Source organism: Psammomys obesus, unplaced genomic scaffold (genome assembly GCF_907164565.1).
Source record: "Psammomys obesus unplaced genomic scaffold, mPsaObe1.curated_primary_1811, whole genome shotgun sequence".
Taxonomy (NCBI): Eukaryota; Metazoa; Chordata; class Mammalia; order Rodentia; family Muridae; genus Psammomys; species Psammomys obesus.
In genome coordinates this window covers 8,386,971-8,403,316 of record NW_026591086.1, presented here as the reverse complement: position 1 = coordinate 8,403,316, position 16,346 = coordinate 8,386,971, and the positions used below count along the sequence as shown (strand labels likewise).

At 47.6% G+C, this 16,346-nt stretch overlaps 1 protein-coding gene across 2 annotated transcripts in view; it reads right to left on the bottom strand.

Moving 5' to 3' along the window:
* The window catches only part of Gfra2 (GDNF family receptor alpha 2), a 95,581-nt gene that overhangs the window by 50,984 nt on the left and 28,251 nt on the right, over positions 1-16,346 (bottom strand). For both annotated transcript variants that reach the window (XM_055609929.1, XM_055609930.1), the window contains one exon: positions 8,013-8,367. In XM_055609929.1, coding sequence (XP_055465904.1) covers positions 8,013-8,367 — 355 coding nt within the window. The remainder of the gene's footprint in view (positions 1-8,012; positions 8,368-16,346) is intronic.

Genomic DNA, 16,346 nt, shown 5'->3' with positions numbered 1-16,346 from the left:
CTTCTTTTGGCAATGTTAAGTCTTTCCCTCCTGCAGCCTCTGTGCATGACACGCCCTCTGCAGAAACTCCTCCTCTTGTAGGTCTGTCTCACTCTGGCTCCGTAACTCCTCATGTCTCAGCTTATTTTTTTAATGTGTTTCATTTAGTTAGTTAGTTAGTTAGTTAGTTAGTTAGTTAGTTAGTTAGTTAGTTAGTTAGTTATTGTGGAGGGAGTACACATGCTAGGGTACATGCTTGGACACCAGAGGACAACTTGCAGAGTCAGCTCTCTCCTTCCCCCAAGGATAGAACTCAGATCATTGAGCTTGGTGGCAAGAACCTCTACCCGCTGAGCCATCTCAGCAGCCTGGGGTTTCAGTTCAAATGTATAAGTCTTCCTGACCTCTGCCAGATAAGGGTACCCCCTCCCTGTTCCTATGATGCTCTATTTCTATATCCTGTTCACTGTAGCTATTCTGTTAAGGTTCGATATACCTTATCCAATTGCCTGGGACCAGAAGTGGTTCAGCTTTCAGATTTTGTAACAATTGCATTTAGATACTAGGACATAATGAGGATGGGACCCGAGTCCAAAAGGGAACTTGGTTTTGTTTCATGTTCATGTTAAACAGACATCCTGGAGATATTTTTTGAGGTATTTTTAGCACACTTGGGTTTGGACTGCAGCCCATCTCCTGAGGTCAAGAATGGAATGTTCTGCTTATGGAGTCACATTGCTATTCAAAAAGGTCTCAATTATGGAGCATCTGGCATTTCAGATTTTCAGATATGGGATGTTCAACCTGGATATAACAGCTGTCTGCTTACTTATCCACTGTCTCTTCCACCAGACTGTGTGTTCCATTTAGGTGGGGTCCTCCCTACTGTGACCTCCAAGGTACCTCTTTATCTAGCACAGTGCCTGGGGCAGAGCAGGGCCACAACACAGACTCATTAAATCAGTAAAATGTCACAGTGGTAACATAATGATATGAAAACGTGGGAAATCCACTTGGGAAGGCAGAGGCAGGTGGATCTCTGTGAGTTGGAGGCCAGTCTGGTATACAAAGCAAGTCCAGGACACTAGCCAAGGCTACACACAGAGAAACCCTGTCTCAAAAACAAACAAACAAACAAACAAAAAAGGTGGGGAATCTAATCAAGAAGATAAACAGCAAGTACCAAGTGAAGGATACATAGGAGATCAAGAGAAAGTCCACACGCAGCCATCTGCCAGTGGGGGTTAGGCAGTGAGGAGGAGACAGGCTTACTGCAGGGCGGGTTGAAGTATTAGGACTGAAGGCTTATATTTAAGTCTAAAAAGTCTTCTGTAGAAACCCTAAACCCCAGTGTGGACTCTGAAGATGGAGCTTTTGGGGGTGAGTACTGTTAAAAGTCATGAGGGTGAGCACTACTCATGATAGGATTAGTGGCCTAATTCTCTCTCACCCTCCCTCCCCCTCTCCCCCATGAGAACAGACCACATAGAGCTTATATCCTAACTCTCCCAGCATAGACAGCTTCTTCCTGAGTGGATCCTCTTCTGCCATTCCCGGAGATGAGTAGGTCCTTAATCACAGCTCTTCAGTGAGAGCCTTTGCTCGCCGCACAGGGGCCATGCCTCATCCGTGCTGGGAGTGAGTCTTGGGGGGCCTAGGTGCCTGGAATGTGGAATGGGTGGGGAAGGCTAAAGACACCCGCTAATGAGTGCTAGGCCAACAGCAGCCACAGCAGGAAGTTGTGCAGATTCTATCATGTAATCTAGGTATCTAGGCTGGAGCATCCTGAGTTGCTATCCCCAGGGCCTTTTGTAAAATAATATTCAACATTTCTGCCTTGTATCAACATGTGAGATGAAGTTCCAGGAAGAGCCCTTCTCTTGACCCAGAATAAAGATGAGCAGGGCCTCCATGAGAGCCTACGTGGGTCCTGTGGGAGCAAAGTTGCTGGGCAAAGAAGACACACACACTGCTGGTCCACAGCAACTCCCTTTTCAGGTGATCTCAGCAGTGAAGCTTTTCTCTGATCCAGGCCAGAAAGGCCCCCAAATGAGACTGAATCCCACCTTCCCTAAGAGGAATGCTCTCTAGTACCGCCAGAGTGGACCTGGGAGGCAGCAGAGAAAAACTAGAGTTTCCACAAAAGCCTAATGAAAAATGCCTTCATCTAAAGATAGAGGTCTTCACTTTCTCTGCAAAGCCTGCCAATACAGTGATGCCATAAGACTCCAATGACTTTTGGTTCCCTACTCATGAACTCTAACACAAAGCCAGGCCCAACACGAATGATCAACGGGCATTATTAAATGGCTGAAGAATGGCCACAAGACAACCCCCCATTCTCCCTGCTAGAGGCAATTGCCTTAAGAATGAGTGGCCAGATTCCAACCAAGACCCAACCTAACCTTCCCAGGCCAGTGACATCGCTAGTCAGTAACAGCTCCCTCTGTTACCAAATCAAGGGGGAATTTCTGTATCCATCTCCAGGGAATTGTTGGCATTTCCAGAAAAGATGGAGATTCTTAAGCTCTAGGAAGCCTAAGGACCTTTCCAGAATCTAATGAACACAGTAAGGTTCTCTCTAAAATGTGCACCCAAAACTTAGTACATCACATCAAGATACATAGGGCTTCTCTTTAAAGAGAAGTAAATGTTTGGAAGTCCTAAGCATCCCTACCCCTTTGGAATAGTATTTTGTTACTGATTAGAGATGGTCTCCTGAACACACCAGCCAGCGATGATCCTGCAGAGTCAAAGAAAAGCACATTCCAAGGAGTCAAGAATCAAACCCCAGTTCAGAACAGCCTGAGAGAGGGAGGTTCCTCCACTCCATCTTCCAGCCGCCCTCTTCTTTACGACAAAGAGCATCCACAGCACAAGAGTGGCCCAGGACTGTCGGGGTAGCCCCAGGCTGGAGTCTATTTCTGCACAGGTTCAGCACCCAGAGGTTAAATCACAGCTCTGTTGATGGCATGGGTCCAGCAAGAAGTTATTTATAGCCTCCTGGCAGACCAGGAGGAATAGAACACTTCAGGAGGCCTTTTCCAAATGCGGCCTGCAAGAGGTAGTTAGCAAGAAAGCAATTATCCTCCCCACGACTTCACAACCATCATCACACACGCACGAGTGCACACACATACAAACACACACACACACACACGCACGCACGCACGCACGCATGCACACATGCAACTGAGCACATCCTTTCAATGAGTGCCAGCTGAGAAGATATAAACAATTGTGTTCAAAAATGTAAAAGAAGCTCATGACCCACTGGAACCTGGAAGAAATCCAGTCAGATTCCACAGACTTGTTCCAAAAAGTCCCCCGCTCTCCAGGCTCCCTATCAGATGAGATCATTAAATCATCTTTAGATCTTCAGTTAGCTTTAGTCCACAGCCCTGAGCCCCGGGATGGGAAGGGGACAAACCCGAAGAACAGAGCCTGAGTTCTTTAAGGGACAACCTCGCTCCCACATACACTGTGAGTACACTAGAAAATTTCCAGAAGTTCCATCTGACGCAGGTCAACAGAGCAGTGGGAGGATTCAGAAGCACCGGCGATGACTCCAAGGCCCAGCTAGCAGATATCCTTGTTTAACTAATACTTCTTCAAATGCTAGATCAAGGGAAACCTACAAAATCTCATTGGTAGTGACATTTAACAGGACAGCACAGCAGAATCTACTGTACCTCACACAGGGGAAGTTCAAGGCTGTTCCTAAGCCAGCCTCCCAGCTCCCATGTCATGCCACCTAGGCCTTAGCAAAGCTGCTTCCTTCCACTCCAGTACTTCGGGGCCAAGAACACAGCAAGAAGCCTAGGGATACCTGGCCTCCCTCCACAGAAGGAAGACCAGCTGATGGAACAGGACGGGCTAAGTCATGACTGAATGCTATGGAAACAGAGCATGGATGGGGACAGGGAGATTCTGGGGTTTCTGAGGATGGGAACTCCATTTCCAAAGACCCAATCCCCAAAGATGTTTTTCCATTATCCCCATTTAACTAGCTTAATTTGAATACCCAAAAAAGAGAGGGTCTTTAGTTCCTGTTCCAAACCCCCTGACATTGGTGCCACTATTTTCATATGATTTTTGCCTGGGTGCCCATTTTAGAAGCTAGAAACCTGGAAAAGTCCAAACTAGAGAAAGGAAGAGCACAGAGCTCCTTCCTGGGCACAGTGCAGAGTCAAGCCCAACTTGATATTCTCCAGTTGCCCTTTCCAGCCATCTTTAACCTCATAGAGCTGTGATTAGCACCAACAGGGCTACCAGGGTCTGCTGGGCAGTGAAGCATGACTCAGAATTCAGACCTGTGGGAGCTAGAGAGAAGATAATGTCCTCTTTCCTTCTAAGCCCACCCTGAAAAGACCTTGGGGAGAAATGTCCTTGAGGTTGACCCCAGTAGCAATAGGAAACATCCTAGAATCCACCTGGAAAGATTCCAGTCCACAGATCTGGGAAATAAGAAAAGAGCCCAAGAGATGCCTTGAATGAGTATCTTTGTTTGATCAGTGTAGAAACCCAGAGCTCAGGAAAGGACATAGCCCAGTAGGAGGCTATTGAGGCGAACATATGCAGGTCTCTAATTTGGAGTACCACCCTCTCCATCTACCACCTGCCTGTCACTCCACATCTGGCTCTGAGGTCTCCCCCACACATGTCTCCCAGCACACCTAAAACTTCAGCTCTGAGTTGAGAGCTGAGTCCTCTGCAGGGAACTCGGCTGTGCTGTGACATCCCACAGCGCCTCTGTCAAACCCATCCTAAACGCAGGCTCTTTCTTCATTCTTGCCCTTCTTTCTCTAGGACCCCAAGTTACATCTGCATACTGGATGGTGTAGTAAGTGGGATGGAAAGTAGGCAAAGATGGGTTGGAACATCCTGGTTGGAAAAATGAGCTCACATAATCCTCATCTTGGGGCAACATGAACTTTCTACACCAAGCCTGACAAATCAGGTCATGTCCGTAAGCCAATAATCCTAATACAGTGTTGTCTACAGACCCCTAAGAACTGTGGTCCTTGAAGTCCACAGACCAATTCAAGGGCATCATTTTCTTGATCAGTCCTTCATTCCTCAGAATCCTCCAACCTGAACCTCACAATGCATAATGGTGTTTAAACATCTGCTCTGCTTCCCCACACTATTCTCCTACTCCTGGCTGCCCCATCTCCAGAAAAATAAGCAAACAAAAATCCTTCTGTTTCCTTAAATAGGTAGGTTAATCCACCAAAACACTCCAGTCACACCTGACTTCAACACTGGAAACACATGTCCTATGGGCCATCTATCTTTCCTCAAAAACAAAACACTGACAAGCAAGAGAAAGTGCTGTCTCTTATCTGCTGGAGACTCCTAGCTCAGACAGCTGAGTAGCTTGACCTGCATGAGCACCCCACAGCCTGCTGGCTTTCTGGATGTGCCTGGGCCACCTGTAGGCACAGGATCCTGAGCCTGTATTCATGCTGCTCTGTACCAGCTCTTTCAAGGCTGTTCCTCTGTTCTGTTGTTACAAGTTATTGTGTATGACAGAGTCTGGCAAGCTCAGTTAAGCATTTAGCTCACAGGGGGGACCAAGTCTCCATCTAAGAACTAGCATGCTCCCTTCAGTGGTGTTTTAGGAATTACATGATCCATCCAGCTTCCCCTTAATCCAAGTCACCAGGAAGATCAGAACTGATGGTCAGAGTTCTGCCAGCTTATGCAGTCAAGGCTTTTGCTTGTTCCTGCCTTCTAGGGCTCTTGGTTGCCACTGCCAACCCCTCTATTGTAGCAGGCACAGGCTTATTTCAAATTCTTTCATTTGTTGCGTCTAATGTATATCTTTGAAAAGAAAAAAAAAAGGCAGATGCAAAATGTCCATTTCTTCACAAGGCTTTCCCGAGCCCTGCAGCTAGCTCTCTGTTCAATCCCTTCTCTAAACATTGTGAGAGCTTTTTTCTTTTTCCCAAAGCAAACAAAAGTAGAGCCTCACATTTCAGCTGCACACAGGCCCAGTTCTCCAGGGTCCAAAAGATACTATCTTCCATCCTATGTCCTCCTGAAGGCTCTGGCTTCAGCCCTCTGCCCACCTGATGAAAATAGTCTAAACCCAGTGCCTCTTCTTCCAGCTCCTCACCAACCCTGGGCCACAGCAACTGGCTTTCAACACCCACAGACACATACGTGCACAGTCTGAGGCACCTGGCTTGGCAGATCCTGCCCTTTTGAGTCCCCTCTCTTCTGGACTCTAAGTCTCCACTTCCTGGTTTTCCTGTGACCTCCTGAGCCTCCCTGTCTTTGGGTGTAGTTTTTGTCCCTCTCTTATGTATGCCTGGATGTTTCCAGTACAGTCAAGCCTGCTTCCCACACCAGTGGCTCCACTTATCTCCTGACCGCAGACAATGCCCCAGTCAGTGGACCCCTCCAGCCTGGATTCTCTCATGGCCTCCATTAACCCTCCCCATCCCATGACTGGGCTTTAATCATAAGCAAGTGCCCAAGAACACCTCTCTCAATCCCTTCTCACCAGCTTCATGACTGAGCCCAGGAATCACCAGCGCAAGTACCCCAGATGCTGCCGGGGACAGTAATGGTCACTCTGGCCCATCCAACGCTGCATTTACAACATCATCCCCACAGAACAATTGCAATGTCCCATCGTTATTTAGCTAGGAACATGCAAATGCCAGCCACACACCCATCCAATTAAAGTGTTGTTGAGTACCTCCCCATGGCCACACTCTGAACACAGACAGGTTCAGAGAAAGCCAGTCCGGTCAAATCTATTTACCATCTTCAGTGAGACATTCCACTTTGCTTTATCCCTGCAGCCACTGCCTTATTCCAAGGAGATATGCCTGCTGTCATCCAGGCTGCACACTTTAGCAGCCATAGTGGCATGAAAAAGTGTTACACGATCCCAGCTATAAAATGTCTGTGTTATATGGCTCGGGGCAAGAGTCTTCCTCCCCTTCAAAGATGGCAACAGTGCCTACCTCAGAGACTTTCTGCAGGGTTAGTGGGTTACAAGCAGGAGGCCTTCGCAACAATGTCCAGAAACACAGAAGACAATTGAGACCACTGCTACCTTCCCTTCTCCAGCAAGCAACCATCACCCACCTCTGAATTTCCCATAAGCCCAAGCTCTCCCTCAACTCCCTCCAGACACATTCATTCCTGGACCCTCTCCTTCTCAGTTCTCAAGCCTTCATCAACTCAATGACCTCCCTCAGGACTCACAGACTTAGGCAGATGGCCCTCTCCTGAGCTCCCTTTTCTGGGAGCTGCAGCCATGTTCCACTGAATTGGGACCATTTCTCCTCCTAAATTTTAAAAACCCACACTTAACCATTAGGCTATACTTATTAAATATATTTCCTCTGTGCCAGTCTCTGTGGTGAGCTTTGGACATGTAATCTTGTACACGACAATGCTGTGGTATTATTTCATTCCTCTTTCACAGGCGAGGCAATGAAGACTTAGTAAAGCTTAAAAAAAAAAAAAAAAAAAAAAAGCTCCAAGGCACACAGCTTGTAAGTGGCAAAGTAAAGTCAGGTTTTGAACTTGGCACTGTCAGACTCCAGAACCTAGTCCTCACCCAACACTAGCTTGGCCTTGCTCTCCATCTGCAGTGATCTGGCTCTTAGATCACATTCCTCTCCTGGGGTGTAGGCATAGGCTTCCCTTAAAGTGGAACAAAAACCCCTGAAGGTCCTTTCCTCCTGTCAGAAATTCATCTTTTGAAATTTAGAGTTCCTTGGGTAGTTTGTTTTGGCTTCCCTTGAAGTACTTAGCATGAAGCTGAAAACAGAGTAGGCCCACAATAAACCCATGCTGAATGAAATAACTGGGCGGTGGACGGATGGATAAGTGCATTATAAATGGACAGATGAATGGATGAATGAAATGAATAGGTGACAACTGACTTGGTCCTTTACCAATCGTTTTTAACCTTTCTCAACACCTTCACCATAATCCAAGAGGCCCTGCCGCAGAGCCCAACCACAAGAGCACCCCTAGCGGACGACCGTAGCTTCAGCAGCTCTTACCGGCACAGGTGGTCTATACGACACAGGGTGCGCAGGTCCAGGCAGTTGGGCTTCTCCTTGTCCTCGTAGGAGCAGCTGGGCAGGATGGTTTGCCGGCGACGCTCAGCACATGCCTGGTCCTGACAGGAGCAGAAGAGCATGCGGTAGGTATACTCGCTGGGCACACGGTCAAAGAACTGGCGCAGGGCCTTGTGGCACTTGCGGCGGTTGCAGCGTTCGGTGGGAGAGATCTCACGGTTGCAGATGGAGATGTAGGAGGAGCGAAGCTTCTTGCAGTTGTCATTCAGGTTGCAGGCCTTGGCGGCATCCAGACAGTGATTGCTCTTGGCACTGACCGCCGGGTCTGCCCCTGTCCCTGAAAAGGACAAAGGGGAACACACGTCAGAAGTACACTCGGGCACAGAAGGAGGGACACACATGGCCACTCAAGATCAGTATGCTTTCGTATGCCAGCTCCTTGTCTCAGAATAAAGATCATTTCCAAGAACGAGTGACTGTAAGAGGCACTGAAGATGTCAATATGCAGGTGCCCAGAGTATGTGAGATTCCTAGGAAAGGGGTGCACAAGGAGTGACTCAGAAGGAGACTCTCAATCCAGAGTCTTAAAACAGACTAACCCAGCTTCAAACACTTCGAGGTGGCTGTTCGCTTCAAAAGCATGGAAGTGGGTGTTCATAGCCTTGTTTATGGGGGACCAGGAAATAATGTGTCTGGATCACATAACTAGGAGCCCCTGTTGCTTGTTCCCCAAAAAGCACAGCTCGGCAGGACTTTGGGGAAGTGGTATCACTAGCGTTTGGAGCAGACAACACCCATCACTGAGTATTGCCAACAGGGATGCAAGCAACATCCCAGCCACCCTCCTCATCCCTACCCTTTTAACCACCAAAACATCTCTCCTGTATCCAGGGTGGGTGTAGCCGCCACTGCCACCGAAAGGGAAGCATAAGACCTCTAAGGGAAGGCCGCCCCAGGTTGAACTCTGACACTGCTGGATGTATGACCAAACATGAGGCAGATGGCCTGGCTCTCCTGTCCTGGTGTTGTGGCTTCTTATTTCATACAGTGAGGAGATGTCTGAGGTACACAGCAGGTTTCCAGGAATCACAAGGCTCCTCTGTAGTAACTATCCTCACAAAACTTAATTGTACCAAGGAGATAACAGTCACAGAAACCATTTGACTCCACCACCAGCCCACTTCCATCTAGAGACTCTCGTGTCCAACTTGATAACAGGCATAGGGAAGAATAGGACCCCGATCTAAACTTGCCCAGCTGAGGGTTTCTGGGGAGCCAGGTGGGTGGTCATCCAACCCAACCTGTGTTTTACAGGTAAAAAGAAAACGAATTGTGAGTGAGTATCATCCAGAACACTGACAGAAACGTAGAGCCACAAGCCGGTAACTCAGTACCATCATATACCAGAGAGAACAATCAGCCTAGGCCAGAGGTGAGCCCTTCCACCCTGCAGTGTTCAACCTTGCCTGTTTGTCTCTCTATATACAAGAACCTGCCAAGGCGTATGGAAGAATCAAAAGCAGGCTTGTAGAGGCTGTGACCCCTCTGTGGCTATCCTTGGTGACTCAGAATTTGCATATGCATGACCCTTCTATGGCTATGGTGACTCAACATTTGCATATGCAGTCCTTGGTCCCCTGATTGCTTGCTCACTAAACATCTATAAAGACTCACCTCTGCACAGTCCTCTTTTGGGTGCCACGCTGCACATAAAAGTACTAAGAAAAAGCTGACCATCCCAGAGAGGAAGCCAAGAGACAGAACCAAGCCCAGACTAGGCCTTGTAGAACTGAGCCAGGCTTCAAGTCCTGGCTCAGCTACTCATCAGGTATGTAGGGGCATTTTTTTTTTTTGCCTCAGTTTACTTGTCTGCAAAAATAGGACCTATGGCAGAACATCTTTGTTAGCATGAGAAATCACTTGTAACTTTCTCTGTCTTGCAACTTTCTTTGCCCTGCCTTCTAGAACATTCCTATTGGCTTCGTGACTGGCTATCTTTAATTGAGAGACAGTGAGAGAGGAAGGGGGCTTCCTCATGGTCATGTGATTTCCTTAAACTGCCATCCCATCCTTGGCTCCCCTTTAAAGAGTTGTCTCCCCATCTGTGTCTTGTTCTCCTGCATTTTCTCTCAGAAAGAACCACATCAGCCCAAAGGCTGCCCTTCCCCCTGTCACCAGCAGGCCTAGCCTTTCCAGCTGGTGTATCAGTAGCCCTGGACCCAGCAACTCATTCACATCTACCTGAATCTCCTCTCTCCATCATCTTCATTCTGGCCTCCCTGATACCTCCCTGCTCAGGTTGCTTTGTTGGTTCTTGTCTGTGCTCCCCAGGGCCCAGCCTTCTTCTCTGAGCACCTTTCATTTCATCTCATGCCATTAACCACCATCAAACAGATCCATACCCTGAGACCTCTCTCAAAAACCCCACTCTCATCTGCTTGCCTCTACACAACAATACCACCTGAAAGCCCAACACCCTCGGGTCAAACCCAGACCCCAAGTGGCTCAACTGACAGTCAACTTTATCCTTCTGTAAAGAGCCACACCAACCAAGCTCCAGCCAAAGCCGTTACTCCATCCACGACTCCTCTCTCAAACCACAGAGCACATCAGGAAAACCAGGGAGTAACACACCCAAAATACACCACTTCTCACTGCCGATACCACCTTCCTCATGGTGGTCATTGCCATGTCCAGCCCCCCTTCCCCGTTTTTACAAAACCCCAGAATAATCTCTCATCGCAACAACTAGTGTGAATGTTAAGAACATTAGGCACGGAGATGTAATTCCAGTGTTCCAGGACATCCGCTGCCTTCACTCTGTGGCTTTAGCGTGAGCTACAAGGTTCTGTATTTGTACTGTCTAGCATGGTGACTATTGGACATTGAACTGGAAGGCTAGGAAGCACACATCAGATTCTAATATCTTATTAAGCAAAAATGTATCTTAGTAATAATTTCTTTGCTTTGATTGCCTGTTGAATGGATAATATTTTGGATGTGGAGTGTTAAACATAGTATCAAACTTAATTTCACCTGTCTTTTTTTTTTCCTTTTAATTTGGCCATAGTAACATTCAGAATTTCATCTGCGTGGTGTGCTACAATTCTTTTAGGCAGCACTGCTCTGTCTAACCTTCCTCCTCCTCCTCCTCCTCCTCCTCCTCCTCCTCCTCCTCCTCCTCCTCCTCCTCCTCCTCTTCCTCCTCTTCCTTGTCCTCCTCCCTGTTGGTCACTCTACTCCAGTACTGACAGGCCAATGGTGGCCTGGCCTTGGAGCTTCTGCACTTGATGTGTTCCCGGCCCACAAGGCTCACCTCTTCCCTCAATGATCAAAGAACAATAGTGATCAGCTGGCTCAGATCTCTCTGTGAGTTCTTCTCACCTGCTGCCACACAGCACTTCTGACACTGCATTAACCCCCAAGACGGTCTGTTTTCCCCACTGCACACAATAGGAGCAGCCACAGTGTATATGCTGAACTCATTTCTTGTATTAAAATAAGGCAGGGCATAAGTTGCTGAGAACATGCTTTCCTACATGTAACAAATGTCTGATACATGAATACTCAATAAGTTTTCAATATTAAAAAAAAAGAACAAATGTAACAAGAACAATGTTTGGCTTATAGTAAATGCTTGAATATATATATATATTGAAGGAAGCAAAATTGACCCAAACCAGGTAAGAGTGAACAAGATTCTATTTGTATTCAAGTATTAATGGTGGCCTGGGCAAGAAGGGATCAGAAGGCAGAAGTAGAAGAGATCGGAAGTGAACCATCCACTCTAACAGTGCTTTGCCATCAGCAACCTTGTAATACTAGGAAAAGCAATGTACCCTCTTTTTGTGGTGAAATAAAGAGGAAGGGAGTACAGGCAACAGAAGATTATTTGCTGATAAAAGGAAATGAGCTGTCACACCATGAGAAACTCACGAAAGCAGCAGGGCATAACATGCTGAGAACGTGACATTTTGGAAGGCATGAAACAATGGAGACAGTAAAAAGATCAGTGGTTGGGGGGAGGGTTGCGTGAGTAGGCAAAACACGGGGTATTATCAAGGCAGTGAAATATTCCACGTGATACTGCAATGGTCGGCAGGTGCTGTGCGTGTATCCAAGCCCAAGAAATACTCAAGAGTGGATCCTGATGCCAGAGGCTATAAACTCTGGATGGTAACAGAGTATCGCTGCAAGCACAGCCTGGCAGTGGGAATGGATGAGAAGCTCACCTCTGCCCTCAGTCACGCACTGAGTGTGAAACTACCCTGAAAACGTTGAAATCTCTTTAAAATGGGAATTGGAGCAGGGCACGATGGCTCACACTTCCATAGCCCCAGCCCTCAGGAGGCTGAGGCAGGATGACTGCCCTGAGTTCAAGGTCAACCTCAACTATATAGTGAGTTCCGTGTCCTCATGGGTTATAGGGGGAGATTCTGTCTCACAAGGGGTGGAGGGAGGAAAAGAGAGGTGACAAAAAGGAGAAAAGAAACAGGTTGAGGTGAAACTAAGGCAGAAAGGAATCGAGATTCATTTTCCTAATTTATTCCTAATAACTAGCTTTTGGCTGAGGAGATATAGGTAAAATAGGTAAAGTATCTGCTACAGAAACTTGAGGACCTGAGTTTGGATGCCCAGAACCCAGACAGAAAGGAGAGAGGGGGTAGAGAGAAAGAAAAAGAGAGAGAAAGCCAGGCTGGCAGGGTATCTACGGCTTCAGTACTTGGGAGAGTGAAAGAACAGGCGGATCCCTGAAGCATATTGCCAGCTGGCCTAGTCACCTGATAAGCTCCAGGACCAAGGAGAGACCCTGTCGTGGAGAAGTGATTGAGGAAGACTCCTGATATTGATCTGGCCTCTACACGTACACACACTTGTGTCTATGTGTATACACACAGAGAGAGTGTGTGAAACATAAACACCACACATACGCCACATACAAATTTAAATAAATCCACACATAATACATACATTCATACCAGGTACTTTCCCAGCCACTAGACTGCCACCTTGCAAAAAAAAAAAAAAAATGCTGGAGACAGAAGAGCCATATATCTCTGCAGATGCCAATGCTGAGCTCTTCTGGAAGAGGTCAGAGTGCAGAGAAGAAAGGACCTGTCTGGAGTTAGATAGACACAGATGTAATAATTTCTTTGCTAAAACTGACAAAGTGAGTTGGAGGAAGTAGAAGTCTCAGGCAGAGGGGACAGTCAAACAAAGGCTGAGAAGAACAGAAAGAAAATCATGCCTAGAAATGGGGGAGTGGGAAAAAAAAAGAGCAAGGAAACAACAGAGGGAGGCTGGTTGGTCGGGAAGTGGACTGACTTGCCCATGCTGGAGTCTTGACCTCTGGAGCAATCCTCTGATCTGCTGTTGAGCCATTCTGAAGGCTTCGAAAGGACCCAGGGATGCCTGTCAGCACAAAGGCTGGTGTGGCCTGCCTCTGCAGGGGGCGGGCTGGGGGTGTGCTCCCATACCAGAAAATCCTCCCTGCACTTGTTAGATGCCTGCTAGCTGGCAGGAGCAAAGAGTGAGTGGCCTGGGGCCAGGGAGGAGGGGAGGGGGGGGGTCTCTGCAGAGGAGCAGTTGACAACTGCAAGCAGAGCAACAGCTAATTTAGGCCTGTGGCTGCATCCAGGTTCCCCCAGGTGCTCTGTTCCCCTCCTCACGGCAGTGTTCAGAGCTAATGCCAGCGTAATTATAGCCCCAGTGGCTTCCATTTGGAGCTTGAATAGTGAAAGCGTTTGCTACGAGGTGGGACATGGAAACCCCTGGGCCTCAACTTGGTAAATTTTCTAGAAAAAAAAAAAAAAAAGATCAAGAAATACAGCACTGTGAACAACAACTGCCTGAATACTGGGAAGATGCCCCCTCTGAGTCTCCCGGAGGGGGGCGGGGTCAAAGGGATGGTGAGGTGCTCCACTGTGGAGAAAGCCACCCCCTCAGAACTGGCCTAGCCAGCCACTTGAGCATCTGTCATGTGCGAAGAATGGGGCTTAGCACACAGCCAGGTGCGTGCGAGCCTAGGTGACGGGTTTGGGGCGCAGCGTGCCTCTTTCCGACCTACCAAGTTTCATCCCACCCAAGGCCTCTCTCCTACCGCCTGCAAAGGAAGTCCAGAAGGATTCCAGACACAAACCTCTCCCTCCAGGATCCCTCACCCTGCTGTACAAAAATGTACAGCAGCCAACAGGATGAAGATCCTAGAAGCTTAGGCCCTCTCAGTCTCTACCCATTCCCTGCGCAGATAGCTGAGACCGCGCAGACCTCAACAGAGACTTAAGAGCTAAAAAATGAATGCCAGGCCCTCTGACCCAGGACTGCCTGTCCCTGACAGGCAGATGTGACAGATGTTGCCACTCATGCGCAAGTGAGTCCCCTGGGCCTGTAGAAAGGAGTAGATATGGGCCAAGATGTCCATGGTACACAGCTGCCCAGGGGAAAGGAGTGGGCTGGATTCAATTGCACTTGACACTTTCTGAAACCTCAGTCTCTCCTACCAGCAGCTCGAGCCCCCAGAGACATATCTTGCCTTTTCTTTTAAATCCTTTTTCTTTTTCCTCTCTCTGCAAGGGACAAGGAAAGAAGAACGAGGCTGACTGAAGAGGGGTAGTGGACCTCACCACGAAAGGCTCCACACCTGCTTCCCACACCCAGCCTCAATTCTCTTTTCTTGTCAGGAGCACCCCTCCCTGAGGCAGTGGTCTATCTGCAGCACCAGGCTGTCCCCACACCGCATGCCACCCTTCAAACTAACTTCCTTCCCTAAATAGCTGTTCTGCGTTTAACATAGAGCTGAGTTTGCCAAACCCCTCACCCAAGCACAGCCCACCAAATTTAAGTATCAGTGTCGCTAACAGTATCACTTCTACTAATATTTAATTATTTGTTTCCTTTTTCTTTAAGGGTTCTGTGTGTGTGTGTGTCCGTGATCGTTTGTGTGCATTGTGGGAGGGATGGGAGGTAAGTACTCTGTACTGTGGGTTGAGTGCATGTTCTGCTACTGAGCTATTCCCCCAGCATTTTTTACTAAGTTACTCAGATTGGCCTTGAACTCATTCTACATCCCAGAGAGCCCTTGAACACGTGATCCTCCTGCCTCCACCTCCCACGCAGTTGGGATTACAGTGCTGAACTAAGCCTGGCTAACTCCCTTCATTCTTAAGTGAAATTTTAAGTTTTTCTTTAATCTTCCTAAACTTTTAGGTTTTTTTTTCTTTAATTTTAATTGATTTAAAATTTCATCTTAAATTTTAAGATTTCTCCGTTCAGTCTTTGAACTCTTTATCAATTCTTACATAAACGTATCTAACGTGGTAACACCTCCATTAGCTCTGGATCTGACACGTTAAAGCCACTACTTTCCGTTTTTAAATTGTGTGTCACAGCTGTGTGTGCACACTCCAAAGCCGGAGACTAGCTGTGAGCAGAGGTGCTCGCTCTTCACAATCTCAGTCCTCCAAAGGCCCACTGAGTCACAGGCTCTAAGGCTGGCATGTGGATTTTGCACCTACCGTATGATTCTAAGCTGCTTTCCAAAATTTGAGCCCAACTTCTAGAGATGAGGTCTAGGTGCTAATGCACACTCATGACACACGGCTCACGTGCCTAGCACACTTTGCTCACCACTGACCGGTCCTAACTGGGCAGAAGGCAGCTAGTAGCTCTGTCATCACCGGAGGAGGATTCTCAGGCAAGTTTTGTTCCTCTTTCTCCTCCCCATCCTCAACCATCAAGGCAGACTTTCCAAGCACAAACAAGTGGCTGAAATAACAGTCCCAGCTTTCTGAGATGGTGACAAGTCATAGGGACCTAGATACGTCAGCTTCCGTTCTTGCCAGGAACCTTCCCTTCTTGCCCATGGGTCACTTGCTCCCAAGTCCATTTGCCACATGTGCACACAAAGGCTCTCTACCAATAGCACCAGCTAGTAGTCAGTCAAACAAACAAATATTCTCACGCACTGACTACACACCAAGGCCTTGAAAGATGGAGTCCCTTCTCTCCACGGGCTTTCATTCCAGCGACAGGAAAACTGGTAATAAAACACATACACACAAAATGATTGAAAGGGTTGGTAAGTGTAATAAAGGGAATAAGAAACTTCAGGAAAGGATGATAAGGAGATGAGATGCGCAGTGTCTGCCAGGACGTGATGTCAACTTGAGAATGATGAACAGGCGTGCAGCACACATACAAATCCAAGGTTAGAGAATTCAAACACCAGGACAGTCAGATGCCTAGAGGCAGGCATGTCCCCAATTCCAAAAAAGAAAGAAAGAAAGAAAGAAAGAAAGAAAGAAAGAAAGAAAGAAA